Below are 19697 nucleotides of genomic sequence, written 5' to 3' on the forward strand. Positions count from 1 at the left end.
TTTCATCAGATGGTACCTTGCCTACTTTGGGGTAATGGAAGCTGAATGGAGAATTTCCATGCCCACATATACAGTGTGTGTTGATAGAGCAGACAACCAACAAGCTTTTACGCAATAAACAAGAGCTTCTGGTAACTGCTGCCATTCAGAAAACTGGAATGGAGAACTTCAGCCCTTCTCTGACCTGCTGTTATTCCCTGCTCAGTTCAGGGCAGCTTTAAAAGACAATTCAATAGATGGGCTGTGCCTATGTGAGAAGTTCATGGGGCAATAATCAGTGCTTCAAAGGTAATTCAGCATCCTGTGGAAAGCTGTGCAGGCATGGACTCTTGTCTCCATTCACACACTCATTTCAATGGAGTCAAGCCTCTGTTAACCACTGCCTGCCCAAGTCTGACCATAACATGCAGTGAGAAATAAATTCACCCTCAATTCCTGACAATTCAAAGGCTCCTTTCGTGCTATTTTCAGTTTTCTGCTCCATCTTAGACTGAGAACCCAAGCTCCTCATCTGCACTTCTGACTTCAACCCTCTAAACGTTCCCCCGTGGGTTTTTTTTTTAACATACGTAGATATATTTAATGCTTCTTAACTGGAAGTAGCTGATCCCAGGTGGCTATAAAGAGGAGATAGACATCTAATTACTATCAAGTACCTTGGAGCACCGCAGATTACTAAATACAGCAGGAATCCACCTGGATTTAAGCATGCTTGCTAGCGGCAGCACAACTTCATTACATTTTAGTTCAAAAGAAAATGAGCAATTAGGTTAATAAATGAACTTTCCTAGAGCAGCAGATGCTTGAAATTCAGTTCTTTGCCTTATGCATTGCAGAAGGGGTCTCATATGAGCAGGAATTTCAATGCTCCAGGCAGATTAGCAGGTTGGAGCAGTCAGGAGAGGCTCAGATCTCTGAGGAGGCAGCAAAGGAATCCATTCCCACAAAGGAATGATGCCTCAATACTGCCCTTCCAGCCCAAGCGTGCTGTGATGTCTGCACACAGAGCTGCTACTGACCTCTGCTCGGGCAGTGCGCACATCTCTGCGTAGTATTTGATCTTTGGCTCCGTCCCACTCGTCCGAAGGGTGGCAACACAACCATTTTGAAACGTGAAAGTGATCATCTGACTGCTTTTACTCACAGGCAGCACCTACATCAACAAGAAAAGACGATTACGGGATGCCCCAACTAACACAAATACGTTGCTTTGGTTTGTGATTAAGTAGAACAACCAATATTTACGGAGCTAAATAAGCATGTCCTGTATATCCACCAGCCAGGGCAATAAGCTAAAACAAGTCACTGCAGCCTAAAAGACAGAACTACCCTCTGGATCTGTAGGATAACTGGACTATTTCTTACTCCCACGGAAATACCAACATCTGGAAACCCGCTAGATGGCAGAAGAGATGCAGGAGCACCAAAGTCACCCCAGCTAATAAAGTTCATCCATTGTGGATGCCCCATCCCTGCAGGCATTCAAGGCCAGGCTGGATGTGGCTCTAGGCAGCCTGGTCTGATGGTTGGTGACCCTGCACACAGCAGGGGGAACCTGGATGGTCATTGTGGTCCTTTTTAACCCAGGCCATTCATTCATCCTATGATTCTATAGGAAGAAGGTAAAACAACAGCAATGTCATTTCACACTGAAGTAATTTTCTCCCCAGTTAAGCCATCTTAGTAGACACTGCCATCTAAGATGCCATACTATATCTTCCTGCATAGCTGTTGGCCTATTCAACTTTCAGTCTCTTCAAAAAGAGAACCCCCCCTGCAAAACGCTTTGCAACTCACCGACTTCTTATTGGGCTGGCTGCTGTCATAGCCAGTGGTAACGTCTCGTACGTGTAATATGTTGTAATCACCGCAGAACTTGGGATAAGACTGAGGGCCATCGAAGTTCCGAAGCCTCTCAAATATCCTCTTGATGGTTGGAGGATCGTAGCACAAGAAATAGGAAGTTTTTGATATGTGATATCCATACCTACAAGGAGATGAGTCTTTTCAGTTAAAACATTCACGAGTTTTCTGCATATTTGATATCTAAAGGAAGTCTGTTTGGAAAAGAAAAAGCAACAATGGGAAAATAATACACTTCTCACACTGACAGGCACAGGGCATCAACCACCCCTCTAGGAAGCCTGATTCAATGTTCAACCCCCCTCTCTGTAAATAATTCTTTCTCTAAAGTCCAGCTTGGTGAAGCTTTGTCCAAAATATGAATGAAAAAGGCAACTTACTTTTCATACACCTCTGTGAGTTTCTGTGCCAGCGACAGGTTCTTGGTCTCCAGGTAAGCTGCCATTTCAGCTATGACCACAGCCGCGCTCACACCATCTTTATCCAGCACTGAGGTGCCACACATGAAGCCTAGAGATAACAAAACGATTGTGGAACACAAAACTGGCATAGTGCTACACTGATTTAACATGAGTCAAGTTCTACTTCCAGGGAAATGAAAACTGGTTGATGTATCCGTGCTGTCCTTATCACTGCACAATGCTCCCCACCATGAAATCTAGCTAACTTAGGGGTCACAGTGATAGAAAGACATGTGCTAGCACCAATTAATTTCAGTCTGATAACATCCCTTCCCTGAGGGGGTCTTTCATGGCACAGAGCTAAATGTATCAGCTGCTTGTTCTGTGCAAGCACAGCAATATGAATCAAATGAACTGATATTGGTACAGGCTTGGTAACAGAAAATACAGCCCTCCAAAGTACTGCCAAGCTGCCTTCTTTCTGAAGGGATTCATCAGCAACATCTTCATTCCTTACTGTTAGAACTTCCTTGAATTCTATGAATATGGGAGGGGACTGGAATGGGCAAAAATGCTCTTCAGTAAGGGCTTCGGTTTCAAATGCTATAATGGATATGAATGTGGCATCCTAAACAGCTGCTCTTCATCTTGAAGAAGCAGAAAATTCCTATAGCTGAAACATTCACTGCACAGCTCTATACTAATTGGGGGTGTTAGCAAGGCCAACAGAGCACTCCAGGCTATGTCAGCAGGACTAGACGACCTTTAAAGGTTCCTTCCAGCTCTAAGGATTCTATGATTCTATCCACATTAGGCAGCCAATACCTGCCCAGGGCTAAATTTCCCTCTGGCTGCTGGTGTGAAGTAGTCTCTTAGGTTATATTTTACCACAGGGCTCTTGGAGGACCTGCTATATTGGTTAATGCAGCAAGCCTTTGGGCCACCAAGTCCTCATGGAGTGGATCCATAAGTCATTACATTGCTTAAGAACAGATCCTGTGCTTAACCTCAGCTCAAAGGCTGTGAAACAACAGCAGTTCAGCAACCAAGACCACACTTTCTAGATACATTCCCCCTGCAGTTGAAAGGGATATCCAAGACATACCAATAGACTCTTCAAAGGCAAAGAGAACTTCTTTTCCGTTATCCAGGAGATCTTTGACTCTGCTTCCAATCCATTTGAAGCCAGGGAGTGTTTCCTGAAACAGGGAAAATAAAACAGATGGCACTGCATTCCAATTCTCCACCACTTGGGTTAAAGTCGAGCAATGAAGTGCAGCTACTCCTCTTTCCACCCCCAGGATGTTAAATGGAAACCCTGAATGTCAGACCTGGAAGATCAGAAGAAAAAGGAGGAATCAGATTGAAAATGTGAGAGGGATTTTAGGGTCAGTGGGAAAGTCTGATGTGGAGTCAACACAATACAGCTAAAAGATGCTTTTCTTGACATCACTTCCCTACATCTGTATCTCAGTAATTGATCAACAGAATAGAGGTGGTAAAGACAATCATTAGACAAGTGCAGGATGCTGCTCAGAATGTAAATCAAAGGCAAAGCATCAGATGAGTACTGCACTGGACTGAATGTGGAGTTGAGGAATAAGTATGCTTGAGAGCCTCTGGTTCTCTCTGAGATAAGAGAGATGAACAGTATTTAGTATTTAGATAATGAAATTCACTACAAGGCAGCAGAACTCAAACACATCCTTAATGGAACAACATGAAAGACCTTAATGGAAGTGCACCTCTATTAGAATCTGAAGTGGGGGAATGGTTTTAAAGTGAGACAGGGGAGGTTTAGGTTGGATCTTAGGGGGGAGTTTTCCACCCATAGGGTGGTGACGCACTGGAACAGGTTGCCCAAGGAGGCTGTGGATGCCCCATCCCTGCAGGCATTCAAGGCCAGGCTGGATGTGGCTCTGGGCAGCCTGGGCTGCTGGTTGGTGACCCTGCACACAGCAGGGGGTTGGAGCTGGAAGAGCACTGTGGGCCTTTGCAACCCAGGCCATTCTATCACTATGATTCTGTGATTAAAACCTTTTTTGTTGCAAAAAACATCAAGTTGCATACGCCCATCTCCAGAATTTCTCCTTACAAGAAGAGCCAAGATGAAAGAATTTAGTGACATGCAATTAATTAAATTTCTGTGTCACCCGTTACAGCCTACTTGCAGATTTTGCATAAATTGATACCACAAAGTGATACCACTGTAATGCGCAGTGAGGAACTGTTCAATGTGAATGGGATCCTGGGCTCCATCAGCAGAGGGGTGGCCAGCAGGGACAGGGAGGGGATTGTCCCTCTCTGCTCTGCCCTTGTGAGGCCCCATCTGCAGTGCTGTGTCCAGGTCTGGGGCTCTTAATACAAGACATGGAGCTGTTGGAGAGGGTGCAGAGGAGGCCACAAAGATGCTCAGAGGGCTGCAGCACCTCCCATACAAAGACAGGCTGAGGGAGCTGGGCTTGTTCAGCATGGAGAAGAGAAGGCTGCGGGGTGACCTCAGTGCAGCCTGCCAGGACCTGAAGGGAGCCTACAGACAGGAGGGGAGTCAACTCTGTGAAAGGGCAGATAACAGCAGGACAAGGGAAATGGTTTGAAGTTGAAGGAGGGAAGACTGAGGTTGGATGTCAGGGGGAAGTTCTGTGCTATGAGAGTGGTGAGGTGCTGAAACAGCTGCCCAGAGAGGCTGTGGATGCCCCGTCCATCCCTGGAGGTGTTCAAGGCCAGCTTGGATGGGGCCCTGGGCAGCCTGGGCTGGTATCAATGTGGAGGTTGGTGGCCCTGTATGTGGTGGGGGGTTGGAGCTTCATGATCCTTGAGGTCCTTTCCAACCCAGGCCATTCTGTGATTCATGTGGTTCTATGATCAGGTTTTTTCCCACAAGATGACATCAGTAAAACCCCTGCTTACTTCAAAGTTGAATCCTTCTTTAAGTGCAATTGCCCTCAAAATTTTTGAGGAAACCGTGGTCGCAAGCATGTAAACATTCTTCACATCAGCATCTTTGGAGCAGTTTTCCTTCCAGCGAGAAAACATCCACCACCCAAACAACGCTGCCAGCTCGTTCCCAGTGAACACCTTCCAGCAGCCACTGCAGACAGCACAGAAAAGAGCTCTTAGGTTTCCCAGGAAGATTCAAGCAGGGGGAGACATTTTTTGCAGTCACTGGAACAACAGGAGTCTGAGCACACTACTGACAAGCTGCTCTATACAAAGCCACCCTACCAAGAGGACTCCACATTTCTCACATCTCAATGATGTACAAGCCCAGTGCATTCTGCTAGCAAGCAAAGGTATCCATTCAGTTACCTTGTTATCAACTTCTATATCAATCTCTACGGTCTACACACTGCAGTCAGGCACTGCCTGCACAATAGGAAATTATTACTTACACTATTAGCAGAATTTTGGCCTGTTAGTGGAAGAAAAACAATTTCTTTTCAATATAAAGTAGGCAGGAAGCAAAAAACAAGAACCTACAACAGCTAGCTGACCCAAGGCAGCTTTTATTTGCCTAGTCTAGGAGCAAAAAGAAGATTAGAGGGTGGTTACACAATGGAACAGGTTGCCCAAGGGGGCTGTGGATGCCCCATCCCTGCAGGCATTCAAGGCCAGGCTGGATGTGGCTCTGGGCAGCCTGGGCTGCTGGTTGGTGACCCTGCACACAGCAGGGGGTTGGAACTACATGATCATTGTGGTCCTTTTTAACCCAGGCCATTCTATCACTCTATGACTCTATGACAATACCCACAGAGTTAAGTCACAACAGGAAGGTGTGCCTTTAAGGTGCGTGTCTTTGGGGCACAGCAATTTTCACAACCTATGGTGTCTGGATGAGGAGCTACAAGATATGGTTCAGTGGCTTGTGGTAGCAATGATAATGGGAGGATGGTTAGACTAGATGGTCTTGTTTGTCCTTTCCAACCTTGTGATTCTTTGATTCTGTGATTCTCTATGAAGAGATAAAACAGAAGGTCCCATTACTTACTTCTGCTGCTCTGCCACTGCCAGTCTGTCTGCATCAGGATCAGTGGCCACGACTACTTTAGCATTTTCCCTCTCTGCAAGCCTCAGTGACAACTCCTGGTGAGAGAAGAGAAAGGGGAAATATCACAAAACCAAATAAATGCATTCTTGCTCCTAAGCTACACATAACATGCAAAACAACCTCCAAGAGCTCATACAGATGGCTCAGTGAGTTCAACACAGCTCAAAGCCAGGTCTGTGCCTTCTCCAATTCATTCTTCATCAGAGTATCTTATTTAAATGAAGGAAAGTCCACAAGAGCACATAAATGAGACAAAGCAGAAATACCAGCACAGATTCTCCTTCTTCAGGATTTGGGCATTTGACAGTAGAGAAGTCTGGATCTGGATCTTTCTGTTCAGGTACAGGAATGGGAGGTTGAAAACCAAATGCCTTGAAAGCCCATTGAACGTAGTCATGTCCAACTCCATGAAATGAGGTATGAACAAACTTCAAGTTTGTCTGCATGTTTAGCTCCCTGATAAGGAAAGAAGGAATTCAGTAAGGCTGCAGTTAAGTTTGCATAGAGACCAAGGTGAGAGGGAGTGTTGATCAGCCTGAGGGGAGAAAGGTACTACAGATGGACCTGCATAGACTGGATCATAGACCTGCATAGACTGGCAGACAATAGCAGGACTAGGGGAAATGGTTTGAAGTTAAAAGAGGGAAGATTTAGGTTGGATGTTAGAGGGAAGTTCTTCACTAGGAGAGTGGTGAGGCCCTGGAACAGGCTGCCCAGGGAGGTTGTGGATGCCCCGTCCTTGGAGGTGTTCAAGGCCAGGTTGGACGGGGCCCTGGGCAACCTGATCTATGGGGTCTCTATGGGGATCTATGGGGTCTATGGGGTCTCTATGGGAATCTATGGGGTCTCTATGGGGATCTTTGGGGTCTATGGGGTCTCTGTGGGGATCTATGGGGTCTGTGGGGTCTCTGTGGGGATCGATGGGGTCTATGGGGTCTCTATGGGGATCTATGGGGTCTCCTGGGCAACCTGATCTAGTAAAGGTGTATGTTTGGCGGCCCTGCCAGGCAGGGGGTTGGAACTACATGATCCTTGAGGTCCCTTCCAACCCGGGTCATTCTGTGATTCTGTGATTCTGTGATCGATGAGCCAAGGCAAACTGTATGAGTTTCAATAGAGCCAAGTACTGGGTCCTGCATTTTGGTCACAACAACCCCAGCCAACCCTACACACTTGGGGAGGAGTGGCTGAAAGCTGCCTGATGGAAAGGGACCTTGGTGTGCTGATGGACAGTCAGCTGAATATGAGCCAGCAATATGCCCTGGTGGCCGAGAGGGCCAATGGCATCCTGGCTTATATCAGGAATGGTGTGGTGAGCAGGACTAGGGAACCATCAGTTTCTGCATCAAATCCTTCCACCATCCTGACAATCCTACTCCAGCTCCATCTCATCTTCATCCTCCTCCTCTTACCTACCTCTGTCCCAACTAACATTTAAACTTATCCATCCTATTCCACTTCATGAACCTTTACTCTGAATCACTGCATTTTTTCAGAACCCTTTGAGCATTAAACAAAATGGTTCACATTGGGGTGAATTACTGTAACCTTGTGTTCCAAGGCAGTGACCAGGACTTGTGCCTGAAGCTGGGTGCTTTATTGTCCTCAAGTAGGGTTCAGGCCTAAAGAAGACGACCATTTAACGTACTGACACATCAGGGAACGGTGAGACAGAACGGGGACTGAAGATTCCTCCCAGCAGGAGGAGGACAGGACAATGGCCTCAGACAGGCAGCGATGTTTGTGGTAGAGCAGAGCTTCTCTGAACCACAAAGACTTAAAACCATCATTTCAGAACATTTCGTTTCATACTACACCTGTGGTAACAGATCTTTTTCAGATCCTCCATGTAAGAGTCACAAATTTTCTTCAGAGGATCCTGCCTAAGAGGACTGGTGTCGACAAGGTTCTCGTTCCAGGATCCATTCCATGGTTCAACACACTCTTCTATGCATTTTATGATTTCCTTATCGTGAGGGGATTTGATCTGAGCTCCATTTTCCCAATAAACCTGGTAGGAGTTGAAGGAAAACACGACACGGTTTATTTACAAAGCCAACTGATTTCATAAATACTCTTATCTATAGGATTCCAAGCACTGCCTGCTTCAGACTGGCCTAATCCTCAACTCGTTTGGGATCACATCATAGGACTGCAGTCACCAGACAAAGTTATTCAGTTGCTAAGACTGAAATCATCAGGACATGAGAAATTCAGACTGGGAAACCCATCGTGCTGCATAAAGTGTAGCAGAATAGAAGCGCTGCCTTCTGCACAGCCTTTAGAAAAAGCAGCACAACTTGTTTCTGAAGTCAAAGCAGAACAGATAAGCACTGTGCCAACGTGCATTTTTCCCATAACTGAACAACTGTAATCTTTCAGCTAGAAATGCTACCAAAGCTGAGCTAAAAAAAAGCCATTGTTGCGGACTGATTCAGATCCCTATAGTTTGTTTCCAATTGCACAGCTGCCTTCTCTGTGCAGCCTTTCTTCTCAGAGCATCCTGTCCCTCTTTTGATGGCACTCATTATCTCCAAAAGGACAATCTTGTCAAGCTGTCCAAAACCTTCCCAAGTTGCTGAACTGACGGGTGATATATTGAAGATGAAACAGCTTTTGTGAAAGACTAGAAAAACAGAAAAGTACAATACTCTGCCTCTAAAGACAGAGACATGATGGCTTCTCAATAAGCTAATAATAATGGAATACTGACAATGCTTGTTACATGCAAGCAATGTAAATACTGAAGTAGATAAGGGACACGTGCAGCGCAGTCACCTGCAGGAGCTCTCTGTACGCAGCCAGACTGGTTCTCCTATCATTGCCATTCCTCACCAAGCTGCTACTGAGCCCCCAGAAGGCTGATTTTAATTCAAGTTTAGAATTCAGTTTAGATCCTTTAAAAGCTAAGCAATGAAATAATGTGCAATTTGTTATGACGGGCGCTTTGCCGGATCCAGGCTTTCAGAATGAATCCACCTACCTGTCTCTCACTGCCCAGGTTACACAGTCTTGCAGGGAACATACAGAGCTTTATTAATCAGCAATAAACTGTGGTCACCTGCTGTGTTAGTGGGCTTGGTGGGGACGGGTTGACACTTAGACTTGATGATCTTAGTGACTTCTTCCAACCTTAATGATTCCATGACTCCGATTCACTGAACTTCTAGCTCTGTTATAAATCTGTTTTTAAACCTAAGAGGTGATCAGATAATAGAATCACAGAATCACAGAATTATCAAGGTTGGGAAAGACCTAGAAGATCATCAAGTCCAACCATTACCAATACTTCCCGGCTAAATCATATTCCTCAACAATAAAGGGCTGAAGCATCCTCCCAGCTTCTGCTTTGACCCTATGGACTGTCACAATGCATTTGTATTCAAGACACACAGGTTTTAGGGGTCTCTAGTCTCAGAGGAACATGTGTGTCATTCAGAAGGTTACATAAGGATGAGTTACTTGGAAGCACACACAAATAGTGCAGAAGAAGCCAAGACTCACCCCAGCACATCAAAGGCACACAGGTAATATGGAAAGCAACTGGCTGCAATATACTATAAGCTACAGGGCTAAGCCTTACCTTGTACCCATTGTCCTCCTTCCTGTTGTGGGATGCTGTGATCATTACGCCAGCGACAGCTTTGAGCTGCTGAACAGCATAGGGCTAAAAAAGAAACCCAGAGATGGCGACTTACTCAAGCATTCTGCAGCTGGCAGAAGGACGGTGTGTTCTTAGGACAGTTATTAGGATGCTATGGGAGAAAGAGCTCAACATTCACCAGCTTATTTGAAAGTATATAAGCAAATGCTCATCAGTCTGCTCTCTGAAGCTGGTAACAGGGAGAAAGCTTGTTCAGAACAGTGCTATTTTGTTGCGTGGCAACGTTATTCCCAACTCCATAAACATCGCTGTTAAATGCCAACTAAAGAAAGCCCACACTGGGGTCACTCCAGCACTGAGAAAGCAAAAGATAATGCAAAGAAGACAATGACTCACCACGAAGGGTGTAGGGACATAGGTTGAAAAGAAGTATACAGGAACATCTTTAGCCAGCAGGACTGCTGCAGTGAGCTTTGCAAGTCTACCAACATGAGACAGAAAACAATCAGTCAACCCAGCTCCCAATACAATCCAACAGGCACAGGGCATTGCTTTCAGTTCCATTTTGCTTGTTTCTTAAATCCTTGCATAGTTTTATTTTGTTTTCCCTACATTTCATACACTAATCGTTTTGGGGCTGTAGAATTGGACACTTTCATTTGCTGCTTGAAGGGCACAAGGCACTTCAGTCATGTGAATAAAGCAATGATATCAAGAAACATGGTTTAGTGGGAGCTATGGTAGTAGGTGGATGGTTGGACTGGATGATTTTTTAGGTCTTTTCCAACCTTAGTGATCCTGTGATTCTATGAAAAGATAAAGAACCTTCTGGTGTGACACTCGTCCTTCATTGAAGGACCAAAGTGAGCTCCCTAAAACAAGCAAGTGCCAAATCCAAAACCAGCATCAGTATTTTTAAACCTTGCCTTTGTATTAAACTCGCCCTCCCAAGAAGCTGGGAAGCTCATTCACTTTTATGGAGCAGTTTGATATGAAGCTGCTCTTTTCAAGGCAGCTCAGAAATTAACAACAGCAGCTCTTACTCAGAGGGAAAACCAATGAGAGATTAAATAACAAACATCATCTTTGCTCACTTATTCCTACAGACAAGCATTAAACATTGCTTCCGTACCTTCCCACGATGAGTTTATATTTCAGGTACTCAGAATTTCACTGCAGCTTTTACTAAATGTAATCTCATATCACAGAAAAGAATTTGAGAGCTAAAATTCTAGCTGAAGGCACGGAAATCTTGTTCCTGTAACACAATAGCTTACGTCAACTGCATTATGGGGAGAGCTGCCATCTCCTTTGATACTGGAAATGATGCAAGAAAGGCACAGCATCACTCAGGCAGCGTGGGGTGAGCAGGCTGACTGCACTGACAGCCCTCTTTTGGGGAGGTTCAGTTTGATTTTAGAACTACTGTAACTACATGTCAGCTCAAAGGGACAAAGGAAACACAACTGAGAAATGCTTGCTCCTTCAGCATGTGAACCATGGAGATTGTGCTGCATCAGGTCTGAATTCCATGTTGGTGTTGCTGAAAAAGGAATGGTTTTAGCCCTGCAGAGGAAAACATGGGGGTCCTGGTGGATGGAAAACTGAGCATGAGCCAGCAGTGTGCTCCTGCAGCTTGGAAAGCAAATGGGATCCTGGGCTCCATCAGCAGAGGGGTGGCCAGCAGGGACAGGGAGGAGATTGTCCCTCTGATCTTGTGAGGCCCCATCTGCAGTGCTGAGTCCAGGTCTGGGGCTCTTAATACAAGACATGGAGCTGTTGGAGAGGGTGCAGATGAGGCCACAAAGATGCTCAGAGGGCTGCAGCACCTCCCATACAAAGACAGGCTGAGGGAGCTGGGCTTGTTCAGCCTGGAGAAGAGAAGGCTGCGGGGTGACCTCATTGCAGCCTGCCAGGACCTGAAGGGAGCCTATAAACAGAAGGGGAGTCAACTCTTTGAGAGGGGAGATAACAGCAGGACAAGGGGAAATGGTTTGGAGTTGAAGGAGGAAAGATTGAGGTTGGATGTCAGGGGGAAGTTGTTTACAGAGAGTGGTGAGGTGCTGGAACAGCTGCCCAGAGAGGCTGTGGATGCCCCGTCCATCCCTGGAGGTGTTCAAGGCCAGCTTGGATGGGGCCCTGGGCAGCCTGGGCTGGTATCAATGTGGAGGTTGGTGGCCCTGCTTGTGGTGGGGGGTTGGAGCTTCATGATCCTTGAGGTCCCTTCCAACCCAGGCCATTTCATGGTTCTATGATTGTGCAGTTTTCCTCATACTACTGCATTTTTAAACTGTGCATAATCCAGGCAACCTGACTGACAGCCCTGCACGTGCAAAGCAGCAGGTATGTTTAAAACCCTCACACCAAAGCCTGCTGGATAACACACAGCATGTATCTAAAAGTCAGACGGAAAGGTGGGGAGACACAGGGTGTGAGGGAATGGAAAACCTTTCCAGGACAGCTGCTTCTTGAAGAGCCATTGGATTCTGTGCTGTTACACCTTCACATCCAAATCTCTGTCTGAGCTTATCAACATTAAAATGTCTGCATTGTCTTCTTGTGCTTTTAGATTGTAAACTCTCCAGTGAAGCAACCAGGGCTCCTGGGATTACAAAGGCTCAGTCCGTGCCTCTTTTTCTTACTATTCTTACTATTTAAATGGGCTAAGGGAAGGTAAAGTGGGCACACTTCATAACATCAAACTGTTCTGATAAAAGGGAATATATTCAAAGCCACAATTTCATTTCTAGTCTTGCAAGTGTAATCAATACTCATACTTCTTACTGCTGCAGTTGCTGGTCACCTGACCTCGTGTGTCATATCCAACAACAAAGCCTCTCTGCTTAAAGTCTGAAAAGCACCTCTCAAGATACTTGTAGATGCCCTGGAGAGAAAAAAAAGAGAGAAAAAAAGGAAGAATTAGCTCTAGTGTCACATGCTTAAACATTAAAGATGTTTACATAACCATTAAAGGCGTTTTTCACATACAGACTAATGTCAATAGAAAATACAGCTCAATAAGAACTGTGATATTCTTGTTTTGGCTCCGCAGCTTCTCATATTCAAACCAGCTTTTTAAAGACCCGATTGATAAATATCCATTATTTTCATTCTAAATCCATCCACTCAGACTGCAAGGACAGTGTTGGTCAATGCTTGTCTTTATCTCTCTGCTCCCAGCACAAGTCAAGCATCTCTTCAGCACCAAATACTCACCCTACACATCCAACCTTGCATTAAAAGGATGCTTCCTTCTTACCCACTGTTTCAAAAGAAAGCTTATTGCTGCTGACCTGCCCCATTGAAGTCACTCACTGGCACACACTGTAGCACAAACACAAGTTGTCTTGTCTCCTGTACATCCCAGCAGTGCATTTCCAATGGTAATTTATCAGAGAAGACCTCGGGGGTGAGTAGGTGGAAGAAGTATTAAGCATAACTGCACTAAGAGCAACTCTTTGAGGTGTCCTTCTGTAGACCTGACTTGGTACCACCAGCAAGCTGTAAGTCATGAACCTGGTCTGACTCCCAGCCATAAAACTTGTTTTAGATCAATTCTTTTAAGGTTATGCAGCAAGGAAAGGACTTCAAGCACTGACACGTGGACACAAGTACCTCTTCAGAGAACCATTTCAGCCACAGCTGTAGGTTTACTGCAGAGGGATGCACAGAGAAACACTCCAATAAATGATCTGAATCCTGCTGAAACTGGATCCTGGCTCATGGCATGAGGTCACCATCGCACCATCCCAACAACCTCAAGATCTTTCACTCGTGGTTGTAAAGAGATACGAGGGAGGGGAATGGGAAGAACGTGCTCACGTTTGGCTGGAACAGACTGAACATGACACAGGGAGAAGAGCTGGAGGTTTCTTAGCAGAAGGTCCTTCTTTGGCTATAGAATCCTGATGTCAGGGCACATTGCAGAGTGTATCCTGGACTCGTTCCTCAAACCCCAGGAAATTGCACAAGAAAGCCAGGTTTACAAAGGAAGCAGCACTACATGACATGAACTGGAACTGCATAGAAACAGGGAACCAACAGGGACAGGCAAATTGCTTCAGCCAAGGTAAGCTCACACAGAACAAAGGATCATATAACCATAGAATGATAGAATGGCCTGGGTTGAAAAGGATCGCAATGATCATGTAGTTTCAACCCCCTGCTGTGTGCAGGGTCACCAACCAGCAGCCCAGGCTGCCCAGAGCCACATCCAGCCTGGCCTTGAATGCCTGCAGGGATGGGGCATCCACAGCCTCCTTGGGCAAAGGATGCTCCCACCCACATGGGAGCACAGAAAGGCACAGAACTCTGTTTGCAAAAGTAAAACCATCCACTGAACCCCCTCAAAGATCACCTAATTTCAACCCCCTGCTGCAAACAGGATTGCCAACCATTAAATCAAACACCAGATCAGGTTGTCCAGGACTCCATCCAACCTGGCCTTTAGCAGCTCCAGCAATGGGGTAACCACAGCTTCTGTTGTATCAACTGCACCGCTCCACTCAGCGTCATCTGCAAACTTGCTGATGCCAGAACTGAAGGAAGCGTCGCTCTAAGATGCCCAGTTTAGATGCTAGAAACCTAAAGCAAACTTTGTCAGACCTAACATGAAACCGAAGACCAAACCGTCAGATATAAGATCAGGCTTCAAACTCTTGGTAAGCTCCAGCACGATACTTCTTTCCTTTGGATAGTACAACGAGCTCTTGGAATATGGTTTCACCTCAGAAGCTTGAGTTGTAGGTGTACAAATCAGCCACCAGCAGCTTTAACAGAGTCCTGCCTGCTCCAAGCCTTCGTAACTCTTTGCACTGAGCCAACAGAAAACAAATTATTTCAGCCCTATCTGTGAGGGTCTGGTTTCAGAGCATTAACCTGCACAGACTGAGCCATATAAAAGCGTTTCAGTTCTGAGTATTGCAGTGAAAGACTTTAGTAACCCTTAATAAATCACGTAATAAAACACCCTTTATCTTATGGCTGAAGTGCCATTTACCAACAAAACACCGGGCAGAGCAGACAAGTTTCAACAGGTTTATCCTAATGAGAATAATAAATGGTGGCAAATATATCAGCATGTTTTATTTTCAGTCCTCAAGAATAAGGACGTTAAGAATATTTAACACACCCAGTCCCAACCCATTTGCATTTTATATGTTCATAAGGAAGGGAAATATGGAGCACCCATTGGCTGACTCATGTTATTTGCTTTCAGGATTTAACCCTTCTCTTTCCTTGCTTCCTACGCTGGCAGAAGGCTGTATTTTACACACTAGGAACCTGACTGCTTTGTGTTTAATAGGTAGAAACCTTTACTGGAATGGTGGAGAAAGAAGTCAACAAGGAACTGAGCTCTTGGAGAAAGCGTCTATCACCTGCTATGAGCAAAACACTGTTGCAAAGAACAGCAGAGACAATAAAACCCTACATTAATCAAGACGTTGATTTGTTTGGACATTCAAACGTTGCTTAAAAGAGTGGCAGGGAGGGAACTGGAGAAATCTCATTGTTTTCCACTCCTCTTTTGGCACTCAAGACCAAAATCAACACAGAGAAAAAAGAAGGGTACGAGGCACTGAAGGAACAAGTCCAGAGGGTTGGCTGCTATTGGCTTAAACAACTATTCTTGGTTGTCAATCAGCCTAAAGAGTTAATCCTAATAGCCAAGATTGGTTCAAGGGAAAGATCAGCTTTGCTGCAGGATGTAACACTGGGTCTGCAGTCTGAGGTTCAGCCCATTCCAGCTACTTACTGACTTCCCTGTTTTAAAACAAGAGCTAAAGACAAAGCTACAGTAGAGGCACTTAACCACACTACCCAAATCCACTGCAAACAACGCTATCATCTGCTGTCACCGGAAGGCCATCCCAGAAGTTAAGCAGTTTATAACAGATGTTCTTCGCAGTCAGTCTCTATTTGCTTTTTCATCTTATTCCCTGCTTGTTCTCCTCATAAAACAGGCTGTTTGTTTTGTGTCTTCGTTCACAACTTTGGCTAAAAATAAAAAGGCTTGTGGGGTTGGGGGTGGTTTTGCTTTTGGGGTTTGTTTTCTTCTGGTTATGTTGGTTTGGGTGATGGTCTTTTTATTCTGCAAAATACTAACAGTCCTCATTAAAGGCAATGCTTTCCAGGTTCAGATTAGTGTAATAGATTTAGATTAGATTCCAGCTGAAGTGATTCTACTATAGGACACCCAGTTGCTGTAATAGGCTGCCCAGAGAGGCTGTGGATGCCCCGTCCATCCCTGGAAGTGTTCAAGGCCAGCTTGGATGGGGCCCTGGGCAGCCTGGGCTGGTATCAATGTGGAGGTTGGTGGCCCTGTATGTGGTGGGGGGTTGGAGCTTCATGATCCTTGAGGTCCCTTCCAACCCAGGCCATTCTATGACTCTATGATGACATGATTAAACCTATTCAAGCCACTTCATTGTCCTCTGGACCTAAAACTTTTGATGCTATCGCCCTTCTATTCAAGGGCTTCATTTCTCCTTCAGTTTATCTTTCAGCAGAACAGTTATGACCCAAAAGTTTACCATGAACCCTTTCAGTTCTCTCCTCTGCAACTCACCTGTGTTGACTGGATCACGGTGAGATCATTGATGTAGCAGAAGCCTGCTCCCATGGCAGAGCGAAGCCCGGCAGTCCCAAAGGTCAGCCTGCAGCAGAGGCGATCCCGCAGCTCCTTATGCTTCCCATTCTGCAGCAAGTTTTCAATCTGCTCTTTTGTTTTTTGGTTCTGCAAAAGACAGTGGAAGGTTTGCATTTAGTACTCAAAATCAGGACTGGAACTGATGTGCATATTGTATTTAAGCAGGGCAGATTGAGGCTGAATGTCAGGAGGAAGTTGTTTACTATGAGAGTGGTGAGGTGCTGGAACAGCTGCCCAGAGAGGCTGTGGATGCCCCGTCCATCCCTGGAGGTGTTCAAGGCCAGCTTGGATGGGGCCCTGGGCAGCCTGGGCTGGTATCAATGTGGAGGTTGGTGGCCCTGCCTGTGGTGGGGGTTGGAGGTTTGTGATCCTTGAGGTCCCTTCCAATCCAACCATTCTGTGCTTTATCTGTAAGAGTGAGCATCTTGCTGATGGAAAAGTAAATTCTGCTCCCCGAAGTGGTGCCCATATCAGTGAAACAACATTTGGCTTGTTTGAGTTAGGGAATGTAAAGACAGCAATTGCTTTCTGCTTTGCACTGAGGTCTGGCGACATCCCATCCACCTATTGAAGGGAATAAATCAAAAACAAAGTCCAACGTAAATGAGTGAGCTCGATACAAAGCAATACACGAAGCCTTGTGCCAACTGGTAATGGCAGAGGATCCGAGGGAGGTCTCTATTTGCTATAAAGGGAGTTCCCAAGTTGCTGAGAAGGCTTCTGGTTCCAAGCAGAAGGGCACGAACATCACACAGCAGAGCTGAGTGCTACAAATGAATGCTCGTGTATCCTAAGCCCCATCATCTGAATGGCACTGCCAAAAGAAATGGGCACGTGAGGAGGGAAAGGTCAGCCAAGCACAGCAGGAAGAAGCAATGCCCATCTGACACTTGGCTCCAGACATTAATTACACTTAGGAAGGAACAGAGGCTCTGTCAGCTGCACGTGGGGAGAGCACATTTCCTACTGATCACAGTTCAGCTGAGAGTGATCAGATATCGCTCCAAAGGGCGTAATTCAAACATTTACCTTAAGATCCACTAGGTAGGAAATGCCAATCTCCCAGTGCCAATTGCATGCAGCATATCAGGGGGAACACCCACTGCTGATCACTGAAGTCTCCCTCTAGAGCATCTGTGCTGCTTCCAGAAGGAAAGAAGGGTTAAAGAAAGCAAATGGGATCCAAAAGGCAAGGGTGAAACCCTGCTGGCATTTAACACAGAGGTCAGGCAGCTGCAGGGCTGTGAGCAGGGCAGCAGGTCTGCACAGGGAGCAGCTCTGCAAGCCAAGCAAACCATTGCTCACAGCACAGCCTGGAGGAAAGCAAAGCCATGGGGTGCTGCTCAGGGGCACCCAGACAGAAAGCAAATGACTGATGGGAAGAGTTTAAGGCTTGAAACCCTCATCTCACGCTGTCAGAATGCAATATGTAGCTCCACTTTAAAGGGTGAGTGTGAGTAAGAGTGACTTTAAAGAGTGAGTGGGAGATAGTGAGAGTGGTGAGGTGCTGGAACAGCTGCCCAGAGAGGCTGTGGATGCCCCGTCCATCCCTGGAGGTGATCAAAGCCAGCTTGGATGGAGCCCTGGGCAGCCTGGGCTGGTATCAATGTGGAGGTTGGTGGCTGGGACTTGGAGCTTCATGATCCTTGAGGTCCCTTCCAACCCAACCATTCTGTGATCCTATGATCTATGGCAGAGAGAAGCTGCTCACAGCCACAGCAGGTCCCAATGGAGACACCTTGCTCTGCTATGTGCTGAATACCCAACAACAACCCTCCAGCTCTCCTACAGGTGATCACTGGGGGCTGCTCAGGCACCATGTCCCCAATGAAGGGAGTGATGGATCCCCCCAGTGCCTCTGAGCCCCGCTGCTGCCATTCAGATGACACCTCACTGGTGGCGAAGCATGTGGCACAGAGCCACAGTGCTTCAAAACCACACTGACCAACCTCCCAAAGGCAAAAAGATTCTGAGTGCCTCACCCCTAACCCTGTACCCACTGAGCACACGGGGCTGCAGACATCTGCTGTTAGCAAAACAGCTCCCCAGGCACATGTGCATGGGGCAGAAGGCAGCAATCAAGAGGCAGCAGCCACTTCTGCTCCTGCTAAGGGTGGGGAAAGGTCCAGCACACATAAGGAGGTGACAGATAAGGGGACGGCAGCAGGGAAGGGGAGGTTGACACCACCTGAGCATGGCTGGGGCCAGGGAAGGGGTAAGGAAGGAAAGAGAAGCTTTTCACTAGAGACAGGGCTAGAGCTGGGTTTCTGAGTGTGGCTCTCCTTTATTTTGCCCCTTTCTCCTTCCTGCCTTATTTTCTCAGCCTTACAGCTGTATGTTAGACCCTTTCAATATCCAATATATCCTTGGATATAAGGAAAAAGTCTTTTACAGCGGTGAGGCAATGAGCAGAGATGTGGTGGATGCTCCATCCCTGTCGACTTTCAAGGTGAGGCTGGTCCAGGCCCAGGGCTGATCTACCTGTCCCTGTGCAGTGCAAAGCAGTTGGATTCTATGGTCTTCAGAGGTTCCTTTCAACTCTAAAGATCATATGATTCTATGTTTGTACCAGGCATCCTGCCACAGAGGGGTTAGGGACAGCTCTTAGTGCCTGGGCTGCACTAAGCAGCAGGAGGAGATAGGCAGAACTAGTGGAGCAAAAAGGAATACCCCCATCCCTCCATCTCCCAAGCTCTGCTCTCATTCACCCAGCCCAGCACCAATACCCTCATGGTTAGGGCACACCCCTGAACATGCCCAGCTCATCACCCTACCAGGAGCAGAGCCCAGCTTGCCTTGCTGCAGAGCTTCCTCCTGCCCCTATATCCCTGGAGCATTTAACCTCCCAGCTGGTCCATTCCCTCTGAATAACCCTACCCTCAACCTGATGGCATCCAATGCCACGGCTGTGAGTGCCCTCAGGTAAGTTCCCCAGCGTTTTGAGATGTAAATTTGCAAAGCTTTCTATGTTTGCAAAAAGCTTTGAGGCTTGCAACTTGATAGGTGGGAAATGAAAAGGACCCAGAGGTCAGGCACTGTTTGCTTATCCTATTTCAAGCTGCCTCTGCCAAGTATGGTCAGTGAGGGAGCAGGGCTCAGCACTAGCAGCAGAGCTTCTCCGAGCTTCTCGTT

At 46.4% G+C, this 19697-nt stretch overlaps 1 protein-coding gene across 5 annotated transcripts in view; it reads right to left on the reverse strand.

The window, feature by feature from the left end:
• The window catches only part of PGM2L1 (phosphoglucomutase 2 like 1), a 30943-nt gene that overhangs the window by 4837 nt on the left and 6409 nt on the right, over positions 1-19697 (reverse strand). For 3 of the 5 annotated variants that reach the window (XM_085510213.1, XM_085510220.1, XM_085510205.1), the window contains 13 exons: positions 17595-17704; positions 16485-16652; positions 12694-12800; positions 10313-10397; positions 9896-9979; positions 8130-8323; positions 6579-6768; positions 6253-6347; positions 5175-5355; positions 3370-3463; positions 2244-2373; positions 1798-1987; positions 1020-1153 (listed from right to left, as the gene is read on the reverse strand). In XM_085510213.1, the coding sequence (XP_085366339.1) occupies positions 1020-1153; positions 1798-1987; positions 2244-2373; positions 3370-3463; positions 5175-5355; positions 6253-6347; positions 6579-6768; positions 8130-8323; positions 9896-9979; positions 10313-10397; positions 12694-12800; positions 16485-16538 (1538 nt within the window). In that variant the 5' untranslated portion in view covers positions 16539-16652; positions 17595-17704. The remainder of the gene's footprint in view (positions 1-1019; positions 1154-1797; positions 1988-2243; positions 2374-3369; positions 3464-5174; positions 5356-6252; positions 6348-6578; positions 6769-8129; positions 8324-9895; positions 9980-10312; positions 10398-12693; positions 12801-16484; positions 16653-17594; positions 17705-19697) is intronic. The other 2 variants (XR_014932249.1, XM_015852627.3) reach the window with 1 other exon arrangement.

This window comes from Coturnix japonica, chromosome 1, assembly GCF_054131305.1.
Source record: "Coturnix japonica strain WE chromosome 1, WE-NBRP24, whole genome shotgun sequence".
Lineage (NCBI taxonomy): Eukaryota > Metazoa > Chordata > Aves > Galliformes > Phasianidae > Coturnix > Coturnix japonica.